Below are 23,495 nucleotides of genomic sequence, written 5' to 3' on the forward strand. Positions count from 1 at the left end.
TTGACTGGTATTTGACACAACTCATGGAAAGGAAGCAAGGGACACATATGGGTCAGATCACGCCATTCTGTTAATCGCTTTGATTTATTTCTACAGCAACAACAAAACTGTCAACTTTGCACAAGAAAATGGCCACTTGGGCTGCGGCAGATATCTGAAACTCAGCTTCATCTGGAAACTGCACTATGCAGCGGAGAACATGCTGATGAGTAGGCTTTTTCTGTATACTGAGTTTAATATTCTTTCCCTCAACAACAGCACACTGAAAATGGCAGCATGTGTGTCAGGTGAATGATGTTAAACTTAACCAATTACAGAAAAATTGCTGGAAAACAGTAGTATGTTTTGTGGATATGTGGATATTTTTCACATAAAGCATGCCTTTACCAAACACTATCCCTACAGTACAGTTAGTATGAATAGTGCTTACTGTTAGGATTGCATCTGCTTTTTACTATATTCAGATGCAGCGAGAGACTGAGCACATAGGGAATTAACATTCCACCGCCAAACGGACAACAACATTAGTCACTGTTCTCATGAAACCGTGCACAGTGTCCAAAATGTCACGGATGACTGAGAACCGACTGGAAACACGGCGATGGGTGTCACACTTGGCAGCTGCCGCACATAAACACTGTAAATAAGGACAGCTAATGTGATTTTACTGGGGTGAAATGACTCTGACTCTTTAACAGATCACTGACAGAGCAGCTGTCACTGCAAACCAGAACAGATAGGATGTGTTGCTGTTTTTTTTTCTTCTTGCAAGTAAAAGCACAGATGAACTGAATCCCTCGGAAACAGGGTTCCCCCCCCCCCAGTCTGAGGATTCGCTGTGTGCTTTCTGAGAGTTTTGTGTCTGAGTGTTTAACACTATTGTTCCCAGAGTTCCTCATCCTTCTCAGTCCTGCAGAAGTTTGCGTTTGACAGTTGAACTCTCGGAGGACAGTTGGACAAAAAGCGCTCCGGCAGCGGCCCGTGCCCTCAGCTCGTACATGTCGTAGTCATGGGCCCACTCCACGCTTCCCCAGCGCTGGATCTGTGCAGGAGAGGCAGCACGTTAGAGGAAGAAATACAGAATGAGAGAGAACTGTCCGGGGGAAAAGCAGCAGTTCAAGACTTAGCGTTTCTCAAATTAACATCTTAACATTAAGATACCACATTCATTTTGAGACATTAGTAGAACTATCATTAACAAACGAGATCATCACTGAGAAGTCTGTCAGCCTCTAGCGGCCTCTAATCTGCATTTTACATTGTTTCTCCACCTGGTGGATGTGGAGGGGAATCTGCTGGATCGCTTTACGGCACAAAACAGTAAGAGGTTCTGTTCTTCCAGAGCAAACGCAGCTAAAGCTTTCAGAGTTTCTCGCAATGGTAGATGGTGGAAGGAGTGAAAAGCCTGAAAGACCGATGGAAAAATCACTTCCAACATGTTTATCCCCTTCAGTAAAGGGAAAAACAAAACCTTTGACCAAAGAAGCAAAAGATCCTCTTTGTGACCGGAAGCAAGAGGGTTTTATAGGAAATGTGGTTTTATTTTGAGAAACACTGCTGGCATGAGACAGAGGCTACTAATTGTCTCAACCATGGTCTCATTTGTTTATGGTAATTATACCAAAGTATCACATTTGATTGGACAATGATATATTGGTGCTTAAAATGCGATAAGTAGCACCTTTCACATTCAGCTACATACACCAGACAGTTATCACTGCACTAAAAAACACAAAACTGAAAGGCTGAGTAGATACAAAATCTATTCTGGGTATTGTATCTCTCTACTGCTCTCCTACCTGGTATTCCTCCTCCAGTCTGGACAGCAGCACAGCCTGTTCCACAGTCAGATGTCTGTCAACGACCCCGAACGACAGCACAACAGACTTCAGCTGGGTGATCACATACTCCAGCCCTGCACAGGGAAAACATATTACTATACAACACTGCAATCCTACTGTATGCTATTACAACATCATTTCACCAAGGTGTGAATTACACATCACAGCTATTCCACCTACCAGTCTCAAGTCTCACCTGCTCATCTTAGAGGACAACTCCTGCGTGATTTGAGTTTTTGCTCATTTTTCACACTTTCCATCCCATTGTGATAGTTTTTACATGCATGTGCCAAGATTAAAGATATTTTTAAATCAGTTTTGTCAAACCTCTCAGGCTCATTCACTCCCATTCAATTCTGAACGGCACAGAAAACAACTCTGAGACTTCTAATTCAGTCGGTAAAGGTAATTTGCAAGGTGTTTTGCAAAGCTGCATCAGAACGCTAAACTTTTACATTTGGAAAGAAGTTCAGTTCACCGCTTCATATTAATGCGTTGCATTCAGAAACACTGCAAGAGCCAAAAGGTGACAGGAGAGGGCATCTTACTCTTTCTGCTTCTTACTGGGAGTACCTTGTAATATTTAGACAGCGTCTATTTCAACATATTTACTCAAACAACTAAGATAATGTGATACGAGCGCTGGAAAACAATCCTCAGTGATGTGAAATAGTAAGGCAATACGGGAAATGAGCAAAAACTCACAATCACGCTGGAACTGTCCTTTAACTCATCCCATTTACACCAGTTACCACACGACAGAAACAAAACAATAGAATAACAACAATAGAAGAGCCTTGTTTTAAACCAGGGCCTGTTTTTAAAGAGAGTCTGATTGTTAGTAGTGCTTATCTAGGATCAGTTTTGAGATGGTTCACCTGTCAGGGACCAGAAGTTGTAAGAACTGAGGTGTTGTTTGAACATGTCCTTGGTTGCCTCTGGGATCTCTGGACCCAAAATACTGGAGGAGGAGCCGATAACTACATTATATCTGCAGTTGAATTATGGGAGACAAAGACAGTTAGGAAATCACTTATTACAGTTTTGTTACACACTCAGCTTCATTTACAACAAGTAACAACAAGCTGCAGTAAGCTGACATGCAGATACTGAGAAATGCCCCCTGGACTATTGGGATGGGCTTTAAGAATAATTTCAACTTCTATGCAAGAGAAACTAAAGCAGCAGTTACCTGTTTTCTATCCAGTGCAGCACAGGATCCCACTCGTTCTTCTGTAGCTCAACCAAACCTGGAGGATCATCCACTCTGTAACTACAAGGAAACAGCAACAGCATTCACATTTACAACCAGTGCAACTGCAGAAAATGCTACATGAAACTCATCACTATTATTAACAGCTCAGTGTAATAAACGGCTGAATGTCTGTCTCTGTCATTAGAAACCATCTACAGTGCAGTATTTGGACAGTGACACACTTTTTGTTGTTTTGGCTCTGTACTCCAGCGCATTGGATTTGAAATGAAACAATGACTGTGAGGTTAAAAATGCAAACTGTCAGCTTTAATTTGAGGGTATTTACATCTATATCAGGTGAACCGTGTAGGAATTGCAGCCCTTTTTATACATAGTCCCCACATTTTAGGGGACCAAAAGTGATAGAAATTGGTAGAAATGTAGAAGTTTACCAGACAGTATCAGTCTCCAGGAACTTGAGAGCAGCGCTGATCATTTGGTCCTTGTCTCGTTCAGTTGGATTGTCTAGAGCTGTGTTGCACAGCGTAGTCTGGAGGAAACAAAGTGCCAACATTACTCTCTCTCACTCTCTCTCAATTGAATTTTCAGTTTAACATCCTTTATTGGCATGAAAGCTGAGAATAATGTTGCCAAAACTTCAAGATAAAAGTTCAATATTTTTACATTAAAGTCGCAATGAAATGAAAAACGATCTTTTCACATTGTTAGCTACTTTTTCACCTATTTAACAATAAATGCCCCAAAACTTTCAAAATTCATGTTTCTTTGTATTTTTATATCAGATTCCTATTAGTTTTACATCCTGAAAAACAGCAAACCTTTAGTGCTGACTAGTCATGTACCAGTAAGGATACATCCAACCAATAAAACCATCAGATTTTTTAACAATCCCGCCCCTCCACCCCTCCCATCAAATAAAACTGCCTTTTTCTCCCTAATGGATATTCCATTGGTTTTAACTTTTGAATGATCCCTCCTTGCGTTATGTCCCGCCCCAACATCCTGTTTCAAGAGGAAATATGTCAAATTATGAAAGCTAGATGCTCTCAATATGCCGTTTCATTGTGACTTTAAATCCCTTTTGTCTGTGTGTGTGTGTGTGTGTGTGTGTGTGTGTGTGTGTGTGTGTGTGTTTGGACAGTGGAGAATCTGGGTTACTGCAGTTCCCAAAACATAACCTCATTACATAATCTCTCTCACTCACACACACACACACACGCACACACACTAAAGCCTATCCGACCCGCAGGTCAAAAAGCCACACCAGATGCATGGTGTAGAACTTGAGTGTGTCCCTCTGAGCATCCCACTCTGTTGCCACGGCGATGGCCAGGGATTCATTTGGCACCGTGAACAGCTTCCCTCCCGGCGTCTTCAGTTTCCTCCGGTCTAGGTTGATCTCATACAAGCCACCTGGACAAATAACCGCAAAATGGAAATATTTTGTAGGAAGAGTGACACAATATCTGGAGTGCTGCCTGAGTTGAAAAAGAGTAAAATAGTTGGAAGGTGCTTATTGGACGGGTCTCCCTAATAAAGCCGATTTTGATTTTTTTTTTGGATAGAGGAAGAGTGCCTTTGTTGTTCCTTCTTCATTATTTTGGAAATACCTGACATCACAAATTCAGGGGTATTCTATGACACACATAGAGAGACATATTTAACTAAGGTGTTAAAGGAATAGTTCACCCAAAAATGAAAATTCTGTCATCCATGTGAGTGCGCAAGCGTGAACTGTCCGATCGTTTGGCTTCAGAAGACTTGGATTATGCTGCACGAGCTGTATGGAGTCATTTTATGCTAATGTTTTGCTCTTTTTGGAACTCTAAAGAACCGGTCTCCACTGACTTCAGTTGTTTTGGAGAAGGCCGCTACGGAATTGTGCTGGCAACCTCCTTGTGCATTATGTGGACTAACAAACCTCACCTGTGTTTCAACTGGCATGAGGGTGAGTAGATGACATTATTTTCATTTTTGTGTGAACTTCTCCTTTAAATCCTCAACCTAAAATGTATAGCACACATTACAATACATTAATAACATCTGACAACCTACCGTCACCTTGGGATATGCTGACATCTTCATAAAATTTCTTCCTCTCTGTTAACAGCAGAAAACATCACATCAGTCCAACCTCTCACAGCAGGTTCATGCCCTTTGCATCTCATGCATTGCAGCCAGAACTGCAATCACAACCAGGGGCAAATCCTCTTACCTGCGGTGGCTGTGGAGTATGCATTGCAATTCAATGGGAATTGGGAGTGCTGACTTCTTGTGCACGCGCTGCTGAGTGAAAGGGCATTTCCTACACGACTCTGCAGTCTAACAAGGCTCCTCAACATTGCTGCAGTTATATAAAAGTGTGATTGTTTCAAGGATTTCAGAAATAGCCTCCCTGAGAAGTGGGTCGACAAGCTAAAGGCTGTAATATAGTTCCTTACTTACTTATTGGATGCAGCATTATGCTTACACGAGTTAATATTTTTCGTGCTAATATATATAGTATAACATATATATAATAGAAGCCGCTATTTCTCTACTTGCTGCCACACATTTTCTCCAGGTTTAAAAACAGCCCCAGCGTTCAAAAGCATGCGAGTGACCTTCCGTGTGTGACAGGTTGTATTATTAAAAAATATATTATTGGGAATTGTAGTTTTAAGAGTGGCTATACACAACACACAGTACGGCCGTCTCATAACAGGAAAAACTACAGCCAGGAATATCCCAGAAAGCCTTCCGCAAAATAAACCAATGAGCGTTGAGATTTTAGGACGGTGGAACTAGTTGGCCAATGAGAGGGGCGGATGCTGCTGCCTATGGCGCCGCGTCGAAGTCCACTTACTTTTCTGGGCGCTTGGTGCCTGGCTAACTAAACTGTGAAGGAATTAGGAGGAATTTGGATGTTGGTGGGCCTCTTCAGTCGTGCTCTCCGCAGAAGCCGACGCAGTCCACCGCCCAGACGGCCACTGACCGCGGTCGGTGTCCAGCCCGCCGCCCGAGAGCCATGCCTGTCCCCGCCAGATACCTCAGCAACTCCCCCGCCATGGCCTTCGCCTCCTCGGCCTCGCTTATCCCGCCGCCGCCGATCAACACCCAGCAGCCCGGGGTTGTCACCTCGCTCCTGTACAGCGGGTCCAAGTTCAGAGGCCACCAGAAGAGTAAAGGGAACTCTTACGACGTGGAGGTTGTTTTGCAGGTGAGGCTGTGGAGGGATATTTCGTTAAGGCGGGCTGTCAGTTGGCGAGGGGCATTTACTGATCTGTCAAACGGGCGGTGTGATGATTGACAGCTGAGCCTGGGTTACTAATGGGAAATCAATGAGCCCTGGCCTGGTGTTGACGTCTAACTCGTATCAAGCCAACACTGGGCATTTTCTCACCTCGGCTCCCTTGATAATTTGCTGATATAAATAGGCAATGTTAAATTAACTGCCCTAATGCTGCTAGCTCATAGCTCCCCGGCTAAACTGTCAGTGGGAGAGGCATGTTGTATAAGCTGGGGTGGGTGCAGCTGTGTTACTGCCATCCGGTCTAATGAACTGACTGTCACTGCTGCGTGAATTAAACTACTTAATGCAGATGGGCAGTAAACATTAACATTCTCCTTGTTAATTTCCCTTTTAAGCATGTTACAATGGAGGATTCATACCTGTGTGGCTACCTGAAGATAAAAGGACTGACTGAGGTGAGAGGAGCACGTTCCTTTACTAAGCCGAAGACATAAATAAATGAACCGCTGCATCTGGCCACAGCTCACTGCTTTATCTTCTCACGAGTAGGAGACTGGTACAGTTTAGACCCGATCTGTGCCGCTCTCTCTTCCTTTGATTGTATGGCAGAGAATGTCAAACCAAACTATTACAAATTCCAGCAGTGTAATATACCTTGTTAATCAGCAAACATACATTATATGGATCACAGAACACGATGTAAGGCCTTTTCCAAATCATTAAGACTCCACTGATTAATTCAGCATACATCCGATCCACCAAGTAGCACTTATATCAATAATTTTAAAGCGGCAGAGGGTAAGATTTGTACTTCCCTATGCACAAAATGACCATAAACATCCCCAGCTGCTGAGACATAATCAGACAAAAACTCTGCATCCATTGGAATTTGAAGACAACACACACACACACACACACACACACACACACACACCCCACCTATTCACAGGACGGTGCTACAGGCAAACAACTGGTTTCACAAAAACACATTTCAGCTACAAAGGCTAAAAAACCTTGTTCTAAAGCCCAAAACACAAATGACAATGCAATATTGTAGTGACAGCATTTTGCATTGTGATATATATCACCTCTCCACTAGACGTTTCTGTTGGATCTCTGCTCTAATTAGCTAGCTTGCTTGTCTCTGTTGTGAAAATGTGACTTTATTGTTTGTCTGCTGTTAATTCAAGGGGATGTGATAGGTTGGGGGGAGGGGGGCTGTGCCAGAGACTTGTGTAGGAAGAGAGAAGTTCGATCAATGATGTTACAATTCCTACTAGTTGCTGATAGAGGTCGATAAAGCTCATTGATTATTTAATGCCTCTTTAAAATTGATTCACACTACTTGCTGCCCTCACCCTGACCCTCCACACTCTATTATGCTGGAAGAAGGTTGTATGAATAACGGGCGAATCAGTTCTTAAAGTTGAAATTAAGCTTAAGGTCACATTAAACTCAAAGAAAAGCCACTGGAGTTTGGCGTGACATTCTCTCCCATACAAAGAGTGGAGCAGAGAACAGCATGTATACTGGAGCTGGGCCAGAGCTAACAAAAACAAAAACCTCAATGTGTGTTCCTCCGCCGCGGCTCCTCTCGCAGGAATACCCGACTCTGACCACGTTCTTCGCCGGAGAGATCATCAGCAGGAAGCGGCCGTTCCTGACCCGGAAATGGGATGCGGACGAAGATGTGGATCGAAAGCACTGGGTAAGGGGAAAGCTCGTTGATTCATAACCGGCCCTGAAATATTCCGCTCCCGCCAAATGGTTTACATGACTGTTTTGTGTGTTTGTGTCCAGGGCAAGTTCCAGGCGTTCTACCAGTACGCAAAGACATTCAACTCGGATGATTTTGACTATGAGGATCTGAAGAACTCGGATTACATCTTCATGAGGTGGAAGGTAAGGTTCTGCCTCAACACGGCTCCATATCGAGCATCTGCATTCACAAGCGTCTGTCTCTTTAATGACACATAAGAGAATAGGGGAGTGACGATGAAGGGCACAAGGAGAGATTGCACAAAGCGTTGAGCTACATCACAGATTCTCAATCATGTGCCTTTGAAGCCTGAGAGTCTGCAGGTTTTCATTTCAAATTTCCAAACACTACAGCAGCTGATTCCACTGATCAGTTCCTCCTCTCTGTTTGATGTTTGAAGATGTGCTAATGAGTGAATTCAGCTGCCGTAGTGTTTGGAAATTTGAAATGAAAACCTGCAGACTCTCGGACCTCGCTGGCACACGGTTGAGAATCATTCACTCAGACCATATGCTTTAGTTAGACCACTTATTGATGAAATGCAGCTGCTGTTTCTCAACCTCAGGAGCAGTTCCTGGTTCCTGACCATACAATCAAAGACATCAGCGGAGCTTCCTTTGCTGGATTCTACTACATCTGCTTCCAGAAATCCACAGCAACAATCGAGGGCTACTACTACCACAGAAGCTCTGAATGGTAACGCAGCACAACACCAGTTACTGAGATTGAGTGGTGAAATTGAATAATTAGAGTAATATTGAGAAGTGGGAAACTTGGTGCCATCTTGAAACTGCATGGCTTACAAGCTGTCATTCCAGATACTTATTATTTATTTTTGTGCACTGTCAAAAAAAACTGCTGGGAAAATACGGGTGGGAAAGTGAATAAGAAACACAATTCCCAGCTTTCATCGGCTGCCGTCAGGTGCCCTTGAGCAAGGCACTTAACCAGACATTTAAGACATTTAGACTTAAGGCATTTAACCCCCAATTCCAGTGGAGCTTCCCGGTGAGAGTGTGTGTAACTGTGTGAGGATGAAGCAGGACATTGCTGAAGAACGGCATGTTTTCCTCTGGTGCGATCACACCTACAGTTGGTTTTCTTTGGTCCAAACCATAGTGGAAAAGTTTACTATGTTGCATACTTTGTATTCGGTTCATTTAGGTTCACTCTGCCCAGTTACGAGCGAACCGGGGCTTGTAAACAAAAGTCGCATAAGAAAACGTGGAGAAAGCAGCTAAGCTTCAGTCCACACTGCGGTTTGCCCTCGGTTCATTTTGTTGCTCTCAGCCGTACAAGCATGAGTAACTGCCGGCTATCAGATGTCAACATCCATCTCTTTATACCCGTAAACTCGCGCATTTTGGGGTTGTTTCCTGTAGTTGGTTCAGATTACGTTCTCACTCATAACGGACTGCACCACAGTTTCCTTGGATAACAACTGACACTAGCATTTTTTGGCATCCCGGTGCTGTTATTTGGTGCCACCAGAGTTTGAATGGCATTGTTCTCAGCTGACCAGAGGAACCAAACTAAAGGAGTAAACGCTCTGTGTGAACCTCAGTCAGTCTTCCCTGGATACATACAGTACATATTGAAGTGTGTAGTAAAGCTGTGTGTTGCCGTGATGATGAAGATGCTTATGCAGCTGGAGATAAATATGAATAAGCAAATATGCATATACATCATCTTTATGCTTCTTCAGATGAATATTTTATACGCTAGGCAGCCTATGAGTGTCAGAATGCAGTCCGTGCCCCAGATCGTGCTTGATGATTTTTTTTGCATCGCTTAACTTAGCATGTGAAATATCCAAGGTTCATATTGAGCTTGGCCTCTAACTTAACATGCATCTAGTGCTGAAAGGATTAGTCAATTAATGGATTAGTCGCTCGAGATAAAATGAGTCGTTTTAGTCATTTATCAAGTAAAAATACCAAACATTTGCTGCTTACAGCTTCACAAATGCTAAGATTTGCTGCTTTTCTCTGTTTCATATCATTATAAAATGAATACTTTGTTTTTTTTGGGCTGCTGGTCAGACTAAGTAAGACATTTTAAGAATCATTTTGGGCTCTGGTAACTTAAGTGTCATTATTTTTGACATTGTATAGACTAATCGATTAATTGAAAAAGTTAGTTGCAGCCCTACATGAATCCTTATCTTTTTTTCTTCGCTTCCCCTCTCAACACAAACTTGTCTTGTTGCACCATGTAGGTACCAGTCTCTGAACCTCACCCACGTTCCCGAACACAGCGCAGCCATCTACGAGTTCCGGTGACCCCGGCACCGCGTCTCTTTCTGTTGGACAAAGACTTTGAGGCAGAGCAGAGGCCTGCGGACGCTACTGAGGAGGAGGAGGAGGAGGAGGACTAGGGATGAGAATTTGGCTCTTCAGAGAAACTGTTACATTTTCTAAAAAATAAAAAAAAGTGGATGTGCCTGTCAAGGAAGGAGGAGATGGGACTGCCGACGGATCAGAGGATGGACAAGAGAGAGGATAAATGAGGAAGGTTTGGATTTTTCCGGACTGAAGTCATGAAAGGACAGATGATATGTGTGCGGATGAGCAGAAGGAAAGGAAGAAAGTGCAGTTTTGCTCCCAGGATGGAGCTTGTAAAGTTCTAACCAGCAGCCGAGACTGGGTGTGGTTTATATAGTGTACTCCTTTCTCCATTTATTTTAATGTCTGGTTTTAAAATGCTTGGCACAGTATCTTGGGACACTTTATGAGCAAAGTTGCGGATTCCCCCTTTTGTGTTTTTTTTTTTTTTTTTTTTTGGTCCTGCTTTCATCCCGCTGATCGCCGAATGAGCAGCGTAAACACATTTTGATGACCGTCGGACAAGGATTCCTGTGAGGAGTCTGCTGTTATTAACACGAGGCGGATCTCGAAAGAAGCCGAATGAATCACTGAGTCGATGGGGAATAAGAGAAAAGAAAGAGAAGTTCATGATTAGAGCGCTTCAGGATTGAGGATCGGAGCTTTAATCAGTTCATAAGCTAGAATGACAGTATTTTTTAAAGCTAAGCTGGTTCTTTGATTGCCTGCAAAGAGGAGATTTTGTTATTTTCCTCTCGATGGACGTTGAGCGGCACTTTTTGAGGCTGCGAAGTGAGCGACACGTGAAACGAGCTTTTACATCTGTGTTGATAAATTGCTTGGGAGATTATTATTACATGTGATTGCTGTGGATCTTGTACTATTGAGTTACATTTGCACAAAGATGGACTATATGTTACTAATGCTTGCAGTCAGCATTTTACACTCACATGCCCAAACACACAATCTCAAAGGTGGCGGGTCAGGCTGCATCAGTGAGCCAAAACAATCACATAGTAGTGTTGAAAAAGGAATAGCTAGTATTTTTGACCCAGGTCTGCACTCGGCATTAAACAAAGAGCTTTTTACTCCTTTTGTGTCATTTTAAATTAAGATCCCCCTCCCCACCTTTACGTCTCTTCGACTATGCAACATTATCAACGTAGCACTCTCCAAACATCAACCCCGGGTTTTCAGAGACAAAATTTTATTCTATCCTTATAGTATATTAAAAAAAAAAAAAATCTATCTTCATTAAAGGAAATATTTTTGTTAAATTGCCTTTTGAAAACACTCTCCTCCCTAATCATGTTCCCTTTCCATGTGATGGTGCCATCTTTTTTGAAGCTTATCAGAATTGTATTATAAATGATCACAAGTGTGTTTGTTTGAGAATAAGTCTGGACTTGATTGATGGCGTGTCTGTGAGGAATGGATTCAAAAAAATCATATCAAAACACCCGTCACTGTGTCTTGCTTGTCTGACTGATGCATTACATTTTGCATAGACCACATAATTAGGGCTGGGCCATATATCCTATAATATCGATATTGTGATATGAGACTAGATATCATCTGGGATTTTGGTTATCGTAATATTGTGAAATAACTTAAATGTTCCTTCTTCCTGGTCTTAAAGGCTTCGTTACAGTAAAGTGACACAATTTTCTGAACTTATTCGCCTGTTCTGGCTGAGTAAAATGAACAATGATTGACTTTACCTGCTCATCATATCCACATTTCTTATTACTGATTACACATTACTGATTACTAATGATCATTACTAATTTTCTTGAGGGTAAATATGTTATGAAAGCACCAATACTCATCCCTAAATTATCGATATCGAGGTATTCTGTCTAAAATATTGTGATATTTGATTTTGTCAATATCGCCCAGCCCTACACATATAGATACAACACCTCACATGAATTATCAAGTTTTGAACAACTTATTGACTTAAACTATTAACTGTACTTATACTTACACAGATGTAAAAAGGACAGGGATCAAAGTTTTTCATTCACCTGCTTCAGTAGCTGATGTGCTCAAAAAAACAATTCCAGCCACTCTCACTATTTTAGCAGTCAAATCTGTTTTTTAGAGTAGAAACTAACCTTTAGACCTTTTTACCTGCCATAGTGGCTGGTAAACAGACAAACTTACCAGTCGCAGCCAAAATTTTTCATTATTTGGCTGACGGCAAGTCTTGTCTAATAATTTCCTCAAATGATGAATTCAGTTCTTACATTTTTATTATTGAACTCATACTGTGGAGGCATTGTGAGAGCAATGCTGCTGAAGCTGTTTCTCTCTATAACAGATCATTCAGGATCATTCAGGAATGTTGGAGTGGAAATGACTCTTTGGCCCTCACTTCTTACCCAGCGCTGCCCTCTAGTGTGTAGAAACATTTCCTACAGTCTTCTTATGCTGTGTTTATCCTGTAGTGGGTTGACGGAACAAGGAGCTAATGGGGACTAAATGGTGATGATGATAATACTGAATTCTCATCATTAATGGCAGTAAATGAAAGTAACAGTTCCACTCATGAAGAAAATTCAAGCACGCTCTTCTCTTTTCTTTGAGTTGTTGTGCTTTATTTATCCCACCAAACATTTCCGGCTCCATGGCCTTCGTCTGGGCGATAGAGAGGAAATAGAATTACAAATTAATTCATTACAAAGAGGAAACTGCTTTGTGTTGTATGTAATGTAGACAGTGTGCTGTCCCTGCACAGGTAAACAAAATGTTAAAACGGGGCAACGTTTCCTCAGTTCTGAGATTTGTGCAATTTTTCTGAGGTTTAAATTTTCCTCCCAAAACTACATAGTGCACCTTTAATTGAGAGCTGAACAATAGATTAGATATAGGAGACATATGGCCCGCATACAGTAGTTCTCTGTATATTCTAAACTCAAAAGCATCCACATATAACCTATTGTCTAAATTCATTAGCATGGAAATAATGTTGTTTAGTCCTTTAATAATAAGCCAATTTTGGTACATTCTTGGCAATTCAATTCAAATTTAATGTCACTGTGAAACGAAAAAACGCATTCCAAGAGAAAATAATTAAAAAACAAAATATCCCATATGCGTAAAATGATCATATGCATAAAAGGTTATACCTTTAGAAGGCCATGTTCATATACGTGTGTGTGTGCGTGTGAGTGCGTGTGTCTGTGTGTGTGTGTGTGTGTGTGTGTGTGTGTGTGTGTGTGTGTGTGTGTGTGTGTGTGTGTGCGCGTGTGTGTGAACTGTAGGCCTATTAAGTTTCAACATCAACAGCAGAGGAATGTGTTAAATGCGGGTCAGTTTCAGTGGTTATTTAATGACTGTAGGTTTACATGCAGGAATGTGGACTTTCCACTGATGGGGAAATTTTGACTTTGAATCGAGCCTTTGAGTCAAAAAGGAAATGTTATATCAAAAAATGTTATATCATGCTCATCAGGAACATTTTTCTTTTTTTACATAATGCTTTTGTCCAGTACAGATCAGAGACTGTGCGACTCCTGCACAGTACTGCTAATGTTTGGAAAATGGAAAATTATTTAATTTTATATTTAACCAAGCAGTATTTCATAACAATTGCATTATACTGTGCATTAAAAACATCAACCTTCACATTTGATTATGTACATATAGTATGTCTGAATGCGTCTTTGACCAATCAGATTGCTGCATTGAAACTACCTGTTGCATAATATATAGGGGTCATGAGTTGAAGTATTTATTTATATTTTGTTTGCAATTTTTGATTTCATTTTCAGTTACTGTAAGTTTCAGGTTGGTTCAGTTGGTATTTTCCAGTTTTAGGTTTCATTTTGCAGTTTTTTTGTTCTAGTTTTTAAATGGATTTAGCAGAAACTGTCTGGAGAACACATTTTATGTGTCCAGGCTAGAAATGAGAGTTGTATTGTATTGTAAAAACACTATGCATCCATTTTGGGGAGAAATTATTATAGTCATTACCAGAGCTTCTTCATTCAATTACTCTAAAATATAAATGATCTAGACTGTAGACGTGTTATCATTTAGTCAACTGGCCTTGACTCTTGACTGGACTTACTGTCTTCTTGCGTGAATTGACATTTCATCTCTTCATGAAACACTTCCCATCTTCCCATCCCACCTCTAACTCACATCCATCTCTCCCCCACCTGCACCTGATCCTTTCTTTATATTTAACTATTATTTGGGGGCGTTTTCACCTTTACAGCACAGAGAGACAGGAAAGACTGGAAGAGAGAGAGAGGGATGATGACATGCCACAAAGGTCCCACGTCAGGTCAAGCCAGGATGTTGCAGTTACATGATGTGCTCCTGAGCCAACTGAGTCACCAGGACGCCTTCTTGTACCTGATCTTGACCTGTAATTCCTGTTCACGAAAAAAACTTCCTCTTTTCTGCCTGGCTCTTATTTCTTGACTTCGGGAAACAGGAATATTTGTTGCATCTATTATGTAAGTAAACATCCTGCTTCCAATACAATCCCATCATCAGCATAGTGGAACTGGGGCCATATAGGGCTGATATTTTTTATTAAATATGGGATATTGGCCAGTCAGTGTCATCCACCTCTGATATGTTGGAGGTTCCTTATGAAGGTAAATATGTTGCAAAATGCGAGAGCTTGTAGACTTGATGTGAGAACTTGTAAAATACGATGTGAGAACTTGAAGAACAAAAATGAATGTGAAGTCACAGAAAAAATATTCACAAATGTGTAGATTGATATTTACATGAATACAATGACAGCTGCAAACTTGTAATCCAACATTTAGGCTGCTCATATTTATTTATTTTACTTGAGTCCATTTTCCAGTACAACCACAACTCCGTGATTACAACCTCTCGAATCGGTCACTGCAACTTCACAAATGTGCTCTCTTGCATCACAAAGTGACTAATCTGTTTTTTGCAACACTTCTTGAATAAATGAAATAAATGTGTTGCAAAACTCACTTGTAGCTGTGAGAGAGCAGCCCCCCCCACCCCCCCACCCCCCCGGATCTAACTTCGCAGACATGGAGGACGTCCTGAGAACAGCACATGGAGCAGAGCAAAAGAGCGCTTCATCTTCCGATTTCTGATTGGTACCCCCCAATATTTCTAATCATACAAATATATCAGTATCAGCTTCAAGATGTGGCTTTGGTCCATGCATTCTGCACTATTGGTTTCTTGTAATGTGAGATACTTGTAGTCACTGCCATCCAAATATCTAGTCTTGTTTATTTTTACCTATAATACCTAAAATATACATTTGGAGGTTTAGTTTATTCATTCACATTGACTGTTGTGACTGTTATATTTCAACTGTTGCAATTGGCAACTGATGCTACATTGGCCAAATATTTTTGTTACATAACCACATGTCCCAGAGATGCCATGCCTCCTCTGATGACAAGTCGTGAAACAAGTCGCGGATCTGGCACTAACCAAACTCCTTCCAGTATTCTGTAACTGTCATCACAACCACTTCAAGCCTCGTGCCAAAACTAACATCCAGAATAGAACCAGATGAATGGGGAGTTTCTCGATGAGACAAGAAAGATGCTTTGGAAAGTATTTGGAAAATGTGGTGACATAATTAGCTTTTTTTTTTTTTACCACATGCGCGTGTTCAACCAACATGTAAATGCTGCCCAAGACTATGGCATCTCTGTTTATAATGCATCGTGATCTAAAATAATAAAATATGTAATTCCCTTTTCTTATACAACTCAGATTCAAAGTTTATACTAGGGATAGGCAACCATGGGACATGAAGGGCCGAGAGTCAGCAGGTTAACAATACAGCAGCTGATCTCACTGATTAGCACACCTTCAACCTGAGAGGAGGAACTGATCACTGAAATCACTTTATAAATAAATAATCAATGTATTACACCTGGAAACATGAAATTTGTCACAACAAATTTGGGTGGTTCAGTCTGAGATAATTGTCAAAGCAAATTAAGGTAGAGTCCGGCTTTTGGGATTAGTAACGCTGATTATTATAGAAGAGTTTAGAATTTGAAGTGAGCGGCCTTATACTGCATTTTCAGATTCATAACACAGTGTCCCTATTGCAAATGTCTCATTCAAATGAGCACATATTTGCACACACAGACATTTACAGACATTTGTTTGGTTGAAAACCTGGAAACACTTGAGAAGATAAATATACTCGAAATAGAAGAAAAGAGAAAAGAAAGAAACCCTCTCAAAGAAAGAAAGTAAAAAAAATTGATAAAATAAAAATAAACAAAACAAAAATAACACATCTTTAAGTACTGTGAATAATTTGAATAACGTTGGCACAATGGCAATATTCCCTATTATATTTTGGGTGACTCATCTTCCTCAGAGCTGTACAAAGTGCAACAAACGCAAATAAATATCACCGTGCTTGTTGCGTGTTTATACCCTGATTTGTTTGTGAACTGTGGAGTGAGCAAATGTTTTCCCAGCAGCCATAGAATTATGATCACTGGACCGTTTCCAGCAGCACAAACTTCCGTCTACTTTTGATAACAAGTATTAACACTTCTGAGAAGCCTTCACCACACCCTGCTCCAGCACGGCCTCCACCTCCACCTCCACCTCCACCTCCACTGTGGTTAAAGACCAATGGAAAGGCCCTAGCCACCTCTTCAAGGAGAAGAAAAAAGTATCACTGTTGGAAGAGAGAACACATGACCAAAATGACATCAAACTACAATGCTTCTCTATCCTGTTGCAGCTGAAGTGTTACTGTAACATCTTGGCTCTTGGCCTTAGATTCACATCTGCATGGAATTTTAAAAATTTTTAAAGAGTCACATTTACAGTAATTGCCAAAGTGTTTGTGCATTCACTACCAGTCAAAAGTCTGGACACACCTGATTGAATGTTCTATGTTTTTCATTCCCTTAAAGCCATTTTGATCTAAAGGCTTCTGCTTAAATGCTTGAAATTAGTTTCTTAGACAAATATAAATAGCGAAGTTGATGCCTATGTATGAATTTCTTTCCAAAGCCTTTGCCTTTCCATCAAGGCACAGAGCGGCTACTTTAAAGAATCTAAAATAGAAGATAGATTTGATTTGTTTAACACTTTTTTGGTCGCTGCATAATCTGCCAAGGAGGTAATGTTTTCACCCGCGTCTGTGTGTTTGTCCGTCCATCCGTCTGTTAGCAGGATATCTCAAAAAGTTGGGCACGGATTTGCACAAAACTGGGTACGAAGGTTGGTTATGGGCCAAGAACTGATTAACTTTTCATGTTGACTGGCCAAAAGGGGGCGTGGCATATCACCATAAGGTGCATAACTTCCTTGCGGGGTGTTGTCAGACATTTGAAGTTTTGATGTCTTTACTATTATTCTAAAATTTGGAAAATAGTCAAATAAAGACAAATGAGGTGTGTCCAAACTTTTGACTGGTGGTGTATGTATTTGAATTGAAATGTAACATACAATGTATAATGTATAACGCTTCTTGGCCAATGCTGAACAGTTCTCCAACTTGCTGTGACATCATTCCTATCACTTCAATTTTAAGTTGTGCCATTTCTTGACCCTGAAAACATATTCTTAATTTGGAATCAAGTCTATCTGTTTCATAGTTATGCTAAAATATATCATCGTCTAATGGCGGAAATCCCAGATCCGAATCACCACCTAAATCTAATCAGCTGTTGCTTGGCCCAGGGCTTATCTGACCACCAGTTTCATGGAAATTCACTGATAGGTTTTTGACAGACAGATAAACTAACAGGCGAAAACATAACCTCCTTGGTGGAGGTAAAAACTGGATGGAGAGCATCATGAATAATGATGCTTCTCCAATATTTCTGCACTTTCAGCAGCGCAGAGCCTTTGAAATCATTTGTCATCCATGTATGTTTTGAACAGGGTTCGACTCAGCTAAAATCCTGCAGCCATAAAGAAAATAATGATAATGAGGCTCATTAGCCATGATGGATCTAAGTCACACTGTATGCATCAGAAAAATCTGCATTCAAACATTAGCATCCTCCACATGGCTAATATTCATAACTACTCCAGTGTCGAGCTTGGTTAGGTAGAGATACAGAAACTGCATGGAATTAAAAAGAGGATATGTGAAACCCACTTAGGACTGCTGGAGCGAGTCGGGTCAATAAGGTTAGATGGGTTCCTACACCTGAAAATAGTGACATGTGTACGGGGCAAAAGAGCTGATATTACAACGGGGATGGGAAAGAGACACAGACAGGAGAGGAACGCTGTGGAGTGACTGGGCCCAATACAGTAAGTGGAGCTCAAGCCACTCGCAGCAATTAACAACTACTTGAGCACCAATTGGCCTTCAACCAGCCAACACTCACTTTAAATGGTTTCACCTGAACTAGTTTCAGCTAAACTACTCAGCACCAAACCAAGCAGTTTCAAATTAAACACCGATTTAACTAAAACAGAAAGATAGCACAGTGACAAACAAATAGATCACCAAGTGCTGCTAGATCCCAACAAAAAGTGCTCTAGGCTGAACCAAGCTGAGATCAAACAGAAGATTCCACACTGCAGACGTGTGTACTGGCTTCAATACACAATTAGTTCAACTTAACTATCCAGGTGAGGAGCTCAAGCCACAGCAATTAACACTTGAACATCAACTGGTCTTCAACCAGCCAAACACTTTGAAGTGTAACTGGTTTCACCTAAACTAGTTTCAGCTAAACTACTCAGCACCAAACCAAACACTTTCAAATTAAACACAGATTTAACTGAAACAGAAAGAAGTTATAGTTGACTGTAACATGAAATGCGTATGTATCCAGGATAGTAGCATAGTTAACATTAGCCAAAAGCATCCACCCAGCTGCAGTATTATTGCTTTGTGTTAGCCTGGTTGTTGTCTTGCTAGTTTGCTAACCTTGCTAGCTAGTTGTCTAGCTATTAGCAAAAGAAACATCAATGTAATGTTATTGAATAGTGGGGATGAGCATTTTTTGTTTATTTCATCACAGATTGAATAATGAATTTCAGAATCTTATTTTTATCATTTTATAATCAATTTAGTCCATAGCAACATGTAGGCTAACACAATAGCATGTTGAACTCTCTGCCCTCGACCTTTTTCCACTGCATGGGAAAGATCATTGATGTCTGTTTTTTTTTTTAAGTAACTCAGTAACTTTTACTCCGAGTACATTTTAAATACTATTAAATACTACTTTTTACTTAAGCAGATTTTTACACCAATAATTATTCTATTTACTGTAAGTAACATTTCCACAAAGTAACTATTTCCACCCTATATTTCCAACAGTGTACAACTAAAATGAGGACAGATGGTTCAGTGCATAATGTAAACTAATGGCCAGGGCTTGCAGTAAAGACTATGAACAGATCTACACTCTGAAGAATTCAGCAGTAAGGAAGTTTACCTCATTTCCTGCAGCACAGTAACTGTTTCCTGGTCCTGGAAGATCCATAAACATTCTCACAGCCTTTCATCCAGTGCCTCCACCCTGAAATATTTGCTCACTGTGTCTGTCCTGTAACAATTGCACAGGTTGTATTGACTCAAAGAGGTAATAAAATATGATTCATGTCACGTCCACGCCTGAGTAAGTTTCTGTTCTGTGTGTGCAACACTCAGTGCTTTCCCCCATCTGAATAAAGATGACCTGCTGTCCTAAAGCAAATACAGGAAATCACATCGAATTATGTCAGAATTCCTCGCTACTCTGTTACATAAGAGTGTCCGTGAAATACACATTGTATTTCCTTCTCTTGGCTGGTGTTGGTCCTCTGAGCATCATACTTTGTCATTACAGTAATAGAATAAGATGTACAAGGCCAGCAGACCTATTCAGTTAGTCGACAAAAGATGATAATTGTAGAAAATATAGAACTAAAAATTCTGTCTGTTTTAAATATTTGATATTTCTTTTTCTTTTTTTTACACCCATAAAGATGCAAAAGAAGCTGTCAGGGTGATGTTTTCCATTTTCCGTTTTCTTTTTCGCCCTCGCCAATGTATGTGCATGATAACAACATATGTATTTAGTTTAGTATTAGCAATAATTAGTATAATAATTAGTATTATTATAAGGTTTCTTCCAAGTTTTCCTACTAAGGTTTTTCCTGGGGTTTTTTCCTTGTGTGCATGTAGGGTCGAAGGCTGGGGTGCCGGGTAGGTTAGGATATGTAGAATAGGTAGATTGTTTGTCTTGCTAGATCTGCTCTTGCCTACCTTGTGTTTTTCGCTATGTTTGTCCTACATAATTTTGTTCACCACTGATTGTGTTTAGCTAGACCTAGCTAGACACATTCTCTGTAAAGTCCTCTGAGACATGCTTGTGATAAAGGGCTATATAAATAAATCTGACTTGACTTGACATGTATTTCTGTAAATGCAATACAGATAGAGGAAAGCAAAAGCTACGGGCCGCACACCTGCACAGTTTCACTGTACAGGCTGCACTGAACAAAGGCTTGACTGTGGCCAGCCCAAATCAAACAAAACCAAATACTGCGTGGCACTGTGAGAAAAATGCCAGCGTCAATCTTTCTTTATTTATTTTTCATTTTCACAGCTGCTAAAGCTGCTAAAGGACAAATGGGCTGATATTATCTATGTGGGCTCGATCGATTGGCATTTTTCGGACTGAAAAATGAAGTGCAGCAGTGAGAGCTGACTCAACCGATGTCTGTTTCAACATCTCAAATCTCACCTATTGTTCATTGTTCTGCAGAGAAGGACTGCAATGGAAATAAGTCATGTGACTTTATTGCAATATCCTGATGAACTTATGTACATTTGTATATTGTATTTTAATTTATCGAATAAAGTCAATCAATCAATCAATCAATCAAGTGACATTGTGATGTGTGAAGACTATTCAAATTATCTGCCTAAAAATACAGTCAGGTACAGTAACACAGGTGATGCCCAAAGCTTAGGCTGACTCTGACACATTCATTTAGAAACTACACATTCTAAATGAATGTGTAGTGTGTGTGTGTGTGTGTGCGTGTTTGTGTGGTGAGTTAGTAAGTGAATGAGTAAATGAGTAAATGAGTGAATGAGTGAATGAGTAAGTGTGAGTGCTGAGTTAGTGACGTGTGCATGTGTGTGTGTGTGTGTGTGTGTGTGCGTATGTGTGTGTTCGTGTGTGCGAGAGAGGGTTCGTGCATGTGTGTGTGGTGAGTGAGTGAGTGAGTGAGTGTGTGTGTGTATAGTGAGTTATGTGTGTATCTGTGTGTGTGTGTGTGTGTGTGTGTGTGTGTGTGTGTGTGTGTGTGTTGGGGAGGGGGTATTTCTTCCTGTGTGTGTGTTCCTGCCTTCATGACGTCAGCAGATGCCAGGTGTTGACATCCTCTCAAGTCGTCCGCATAGCTGGACAGTCCTGACCTTTTACACCATAATGCTGTGTGTGTGTGTGTGTGTGTGATAAAATCCTGGCATCACTTCATACAAGGACTGCACGCCCCCCCATCCTTCAGATGAGCGTTTGGGATAACCCCCTCTAAGTCTCACCCTCTCACCACCCTCACTTTGAAGAAACACCTGGGTCCAAAACACACACACACACACACACACACACACACACACACACACACACAGCTCTCCACATTCCACCCCGATAAGGGATATTGCTGCCAGGTGACATGTGTGAAGTGATCGCACGTGCAACAAAGTTTTAATTACAGGGTTGAGGATGCGTGAGATGCAGGGAAGCGATGGGGGAAGAGTGGAGTGTTATATCTCAAATAACTTGTCAAAATGTAATAAAACGTCCCTCTAAATGGATTGAAACTGTAATAAAAACCTGTTGATGTACTAAATTCCTGCATTCTGTCATAACATGTTGTTATTCTGTTAACCAGCGATTGTTTACATCCCAAGGGATTAATAGAATATTGACTGATAATGTAATAACTAAGGAGAGTAAGAAGATTTCACATTGTAAATAAGGAAACGTTAATCAATCAATCCTCATAAAAGAAATATAGCCTAGTAATCCTACAGTACATTTTAGAAGGATATTCTACAAATATCACACTAAAAGTCCCTAAAGGAATATTATAGGAATAGTATTGGGATACCAGGCTAGAGGATAAAAATACCATAAAGCACAGCAAGGTCAAAAACTCACTAGTGAGCACCACACACACACACACACACACACACACACACACACACACATACATATACACAGGAGTTATGTAACACAGGAGTTGTGATTTTTCTTTATAGGGTTATACCGATCAATTATTTGACCCATCTTTTAAAAAAAAATGTTTTTATGAAGTTGAGATCATTTTAATGACAAAAATAAAAATCTAAATAACTGTGATATATCCTGACCCTAACCCAGTTTGGTCAATAACTAGCCTGCCTAAGGGAATTATCTAGGTCGGGGGTTCTCCAATGTTTTCATGTCACGGACCCCAAAATAGACATTAGACCCCCATTTGATTGGAAAATGAGAGTGAAACCTACTGTATGATTAGAATAGAGAGAGTGAAACAATTACAATAGCCATCATTACCATTCTGATAGATTCTCTAACTGCGATCGTTTCTAGCATATTAAATTAGAGGGTATTTAAGCTATTCCTCATTTTACACTGGGACCCTCTGGAACCCCCTCAAGGACCCCTGGAGGTCCCCGAAACCCACTTTGAGAACCACTGCTCTAGCTGTGCCCATGCCCACATGTTTGGATGTTTATATAATCATAAATCTTTTGTTCTTGAGATTAATGGTGAGAGTGAAACCTATATGATTACAGTATCAATTCTTATGCATTCTCTAACTGGGATTTTTTAATTTTTTGTAAATTATACTAGTTAAATTATACTATTCCTTATTTAGGTTTTGGGCTTTTAGGTTTTATTTATTCGCACCATAAAAAAAGAACAATAAAGAAAATACAAAACAAAGAAAAAAAGGGCATGTGAAACCCAAGTGGGCTTATAAAAAGTAGGCTACCTCACCGAGAAAATAAAATTATGTATACAATGGAAACAACAAGAAACAAAAAAAACCAAAAAGACATGAAAACCCCCCGGAATCCCCCCACAGGACCCCTGGAGGTCCCCGCCCCCCACTTAAGCACCACTGGTGGGTACGCCCACGTGTTGTGATGTTCGCATCC

At 40.6% G+C, this 23,495-nt stretch overlaps 2 protein-coding genes across 2 annotated transcripts; one reads left to right on the forward strand and one right to left on the reverse strand.

Moving 5' to 3' along the window:
* Positions 1 to 65: 65 nt before the first annotated feature.
* On the reverse strand, positions 66 to 5,622 carry atpaf2 (ATP synthase mitochondrial F1 complex assembly factor 2). The gene is made up of 8 exons (XM_071911844.2): positions 5,273 to 5,622; positions 5,113 to 5,157; positions 4,322 to 4,470; positions 3,489 to 3,586; positions 3,034 to 3,114; positions 2,720 to 2,832; positions 1,800 to 1,915; positions 66 to 1,042 (listed from the first exon to the last, which is right to left on the reverse strand). The coding sequence occupies exons 1-8, from the start codon at positions 5,397 to 5,399 to the stop codon at positions 905 to 907; spliced, it is 867 nt and encodes a 288-aa protein (XP_071767945.2). The 5' UTR covers positions 5,400 to 5,622; the 3' UTR covers positions 66 to 904.
* A 263-nt stretch (positions 5,623 to 5,885) lies between these two features.
* LOC139921564 (glucose-induced degradation protein 4 homolog) lies at positions 5,886 to 11,824 on the forward strand. Its single transcript, XM_071911845.2, has 6 exons — positions 5,886 to 6,256; positions 6,685 to 6,744; positions 7,890 to 7,997; positions 8,090 to 8,191; positions 8,614 to 8,744; positions 10,267 to 11,824. The coding sequence occupies exons 1-6, from the start codon at positions 6,065 to 6,067 to the stop codon at positions 10,328 to 10,330; spliced, it is 657 nt and encodes a 218-aa protein (XP_071767946.1). The 5' UTR covers positions 5,886 to 6,064; the 3' UTR covers positions 10,331 to 11,824.
* The last annotated feature ends 11,671 nt before the right edge of the window (positions 11,825 to 23,495 follow it).

This window comes from Centroberyx gerrardi, chromosome 20, assembly GCF_048128805.1.
Source record: "Centroberyx gerrardi isolate f3 chromosome 20, fCenGer3.hap1.cur.20231027, whole genome shotgun sequence".
Classification (NCBI taxonomy): Eukaryota; Metazoa; Chordata; class Actinopteri; order Beryciformes; family Berycidae; genus Centroberyx; species Centroberyx gerrardi.

What these genes read in the sequence shown, in the direction of transcription:
- atpaf2 (XM_071911844.2), bottom strand. Translation starts at nt 5,399, where the DNA reads ATGTTGAGGAGCCTTGTTAGACTGCAGAGTCGTGTAGGAAATGCCCTT. An exon ending in ATACTCCACAGCCACCGCAG is followed by an intron (nt 5,158 to 5,272) that starts GTAAGAGGATTT and finishes TGCTGTTAACAG; the next exon opens with AGAGGAAGAAATTTTATGAA. An exon ending in CAGCATATCCCAAGGTGACG is followed by an intron (nt 4,471 to 5,112) that starts GTAGGTTGTCAG and finishes TTATTTGTCCAG; the next exon opens with GTGGCTTGTATGAGATCAAC.
- LOC139921564 (XM_071911845.2), top strand. Translation starts at nt 6,065, where the DNA reads ATGCCTGTCCCCGCCAGATACCTCAGCAACTCCCCCGCCATGGCCTTC. An exon ending in AGATAAAAGGACTGACTGAG is followed by an intron (nt 6,745 to 7,889) that starts GTGAGAGGAGCA and finishes CTCCTCTCGCAG; the next exon opens with GAATACCCGACTCTGACCAC. An exon ending in ACATCTTCATGAGGTGGAAG is followed by an intron (nt 8,192 to 8,613) that starts GTAAGGTTCTGC and finishes TCTCAACCTCAG; the next exon opens with GAGCAGTTCCTGGTTCCTGA.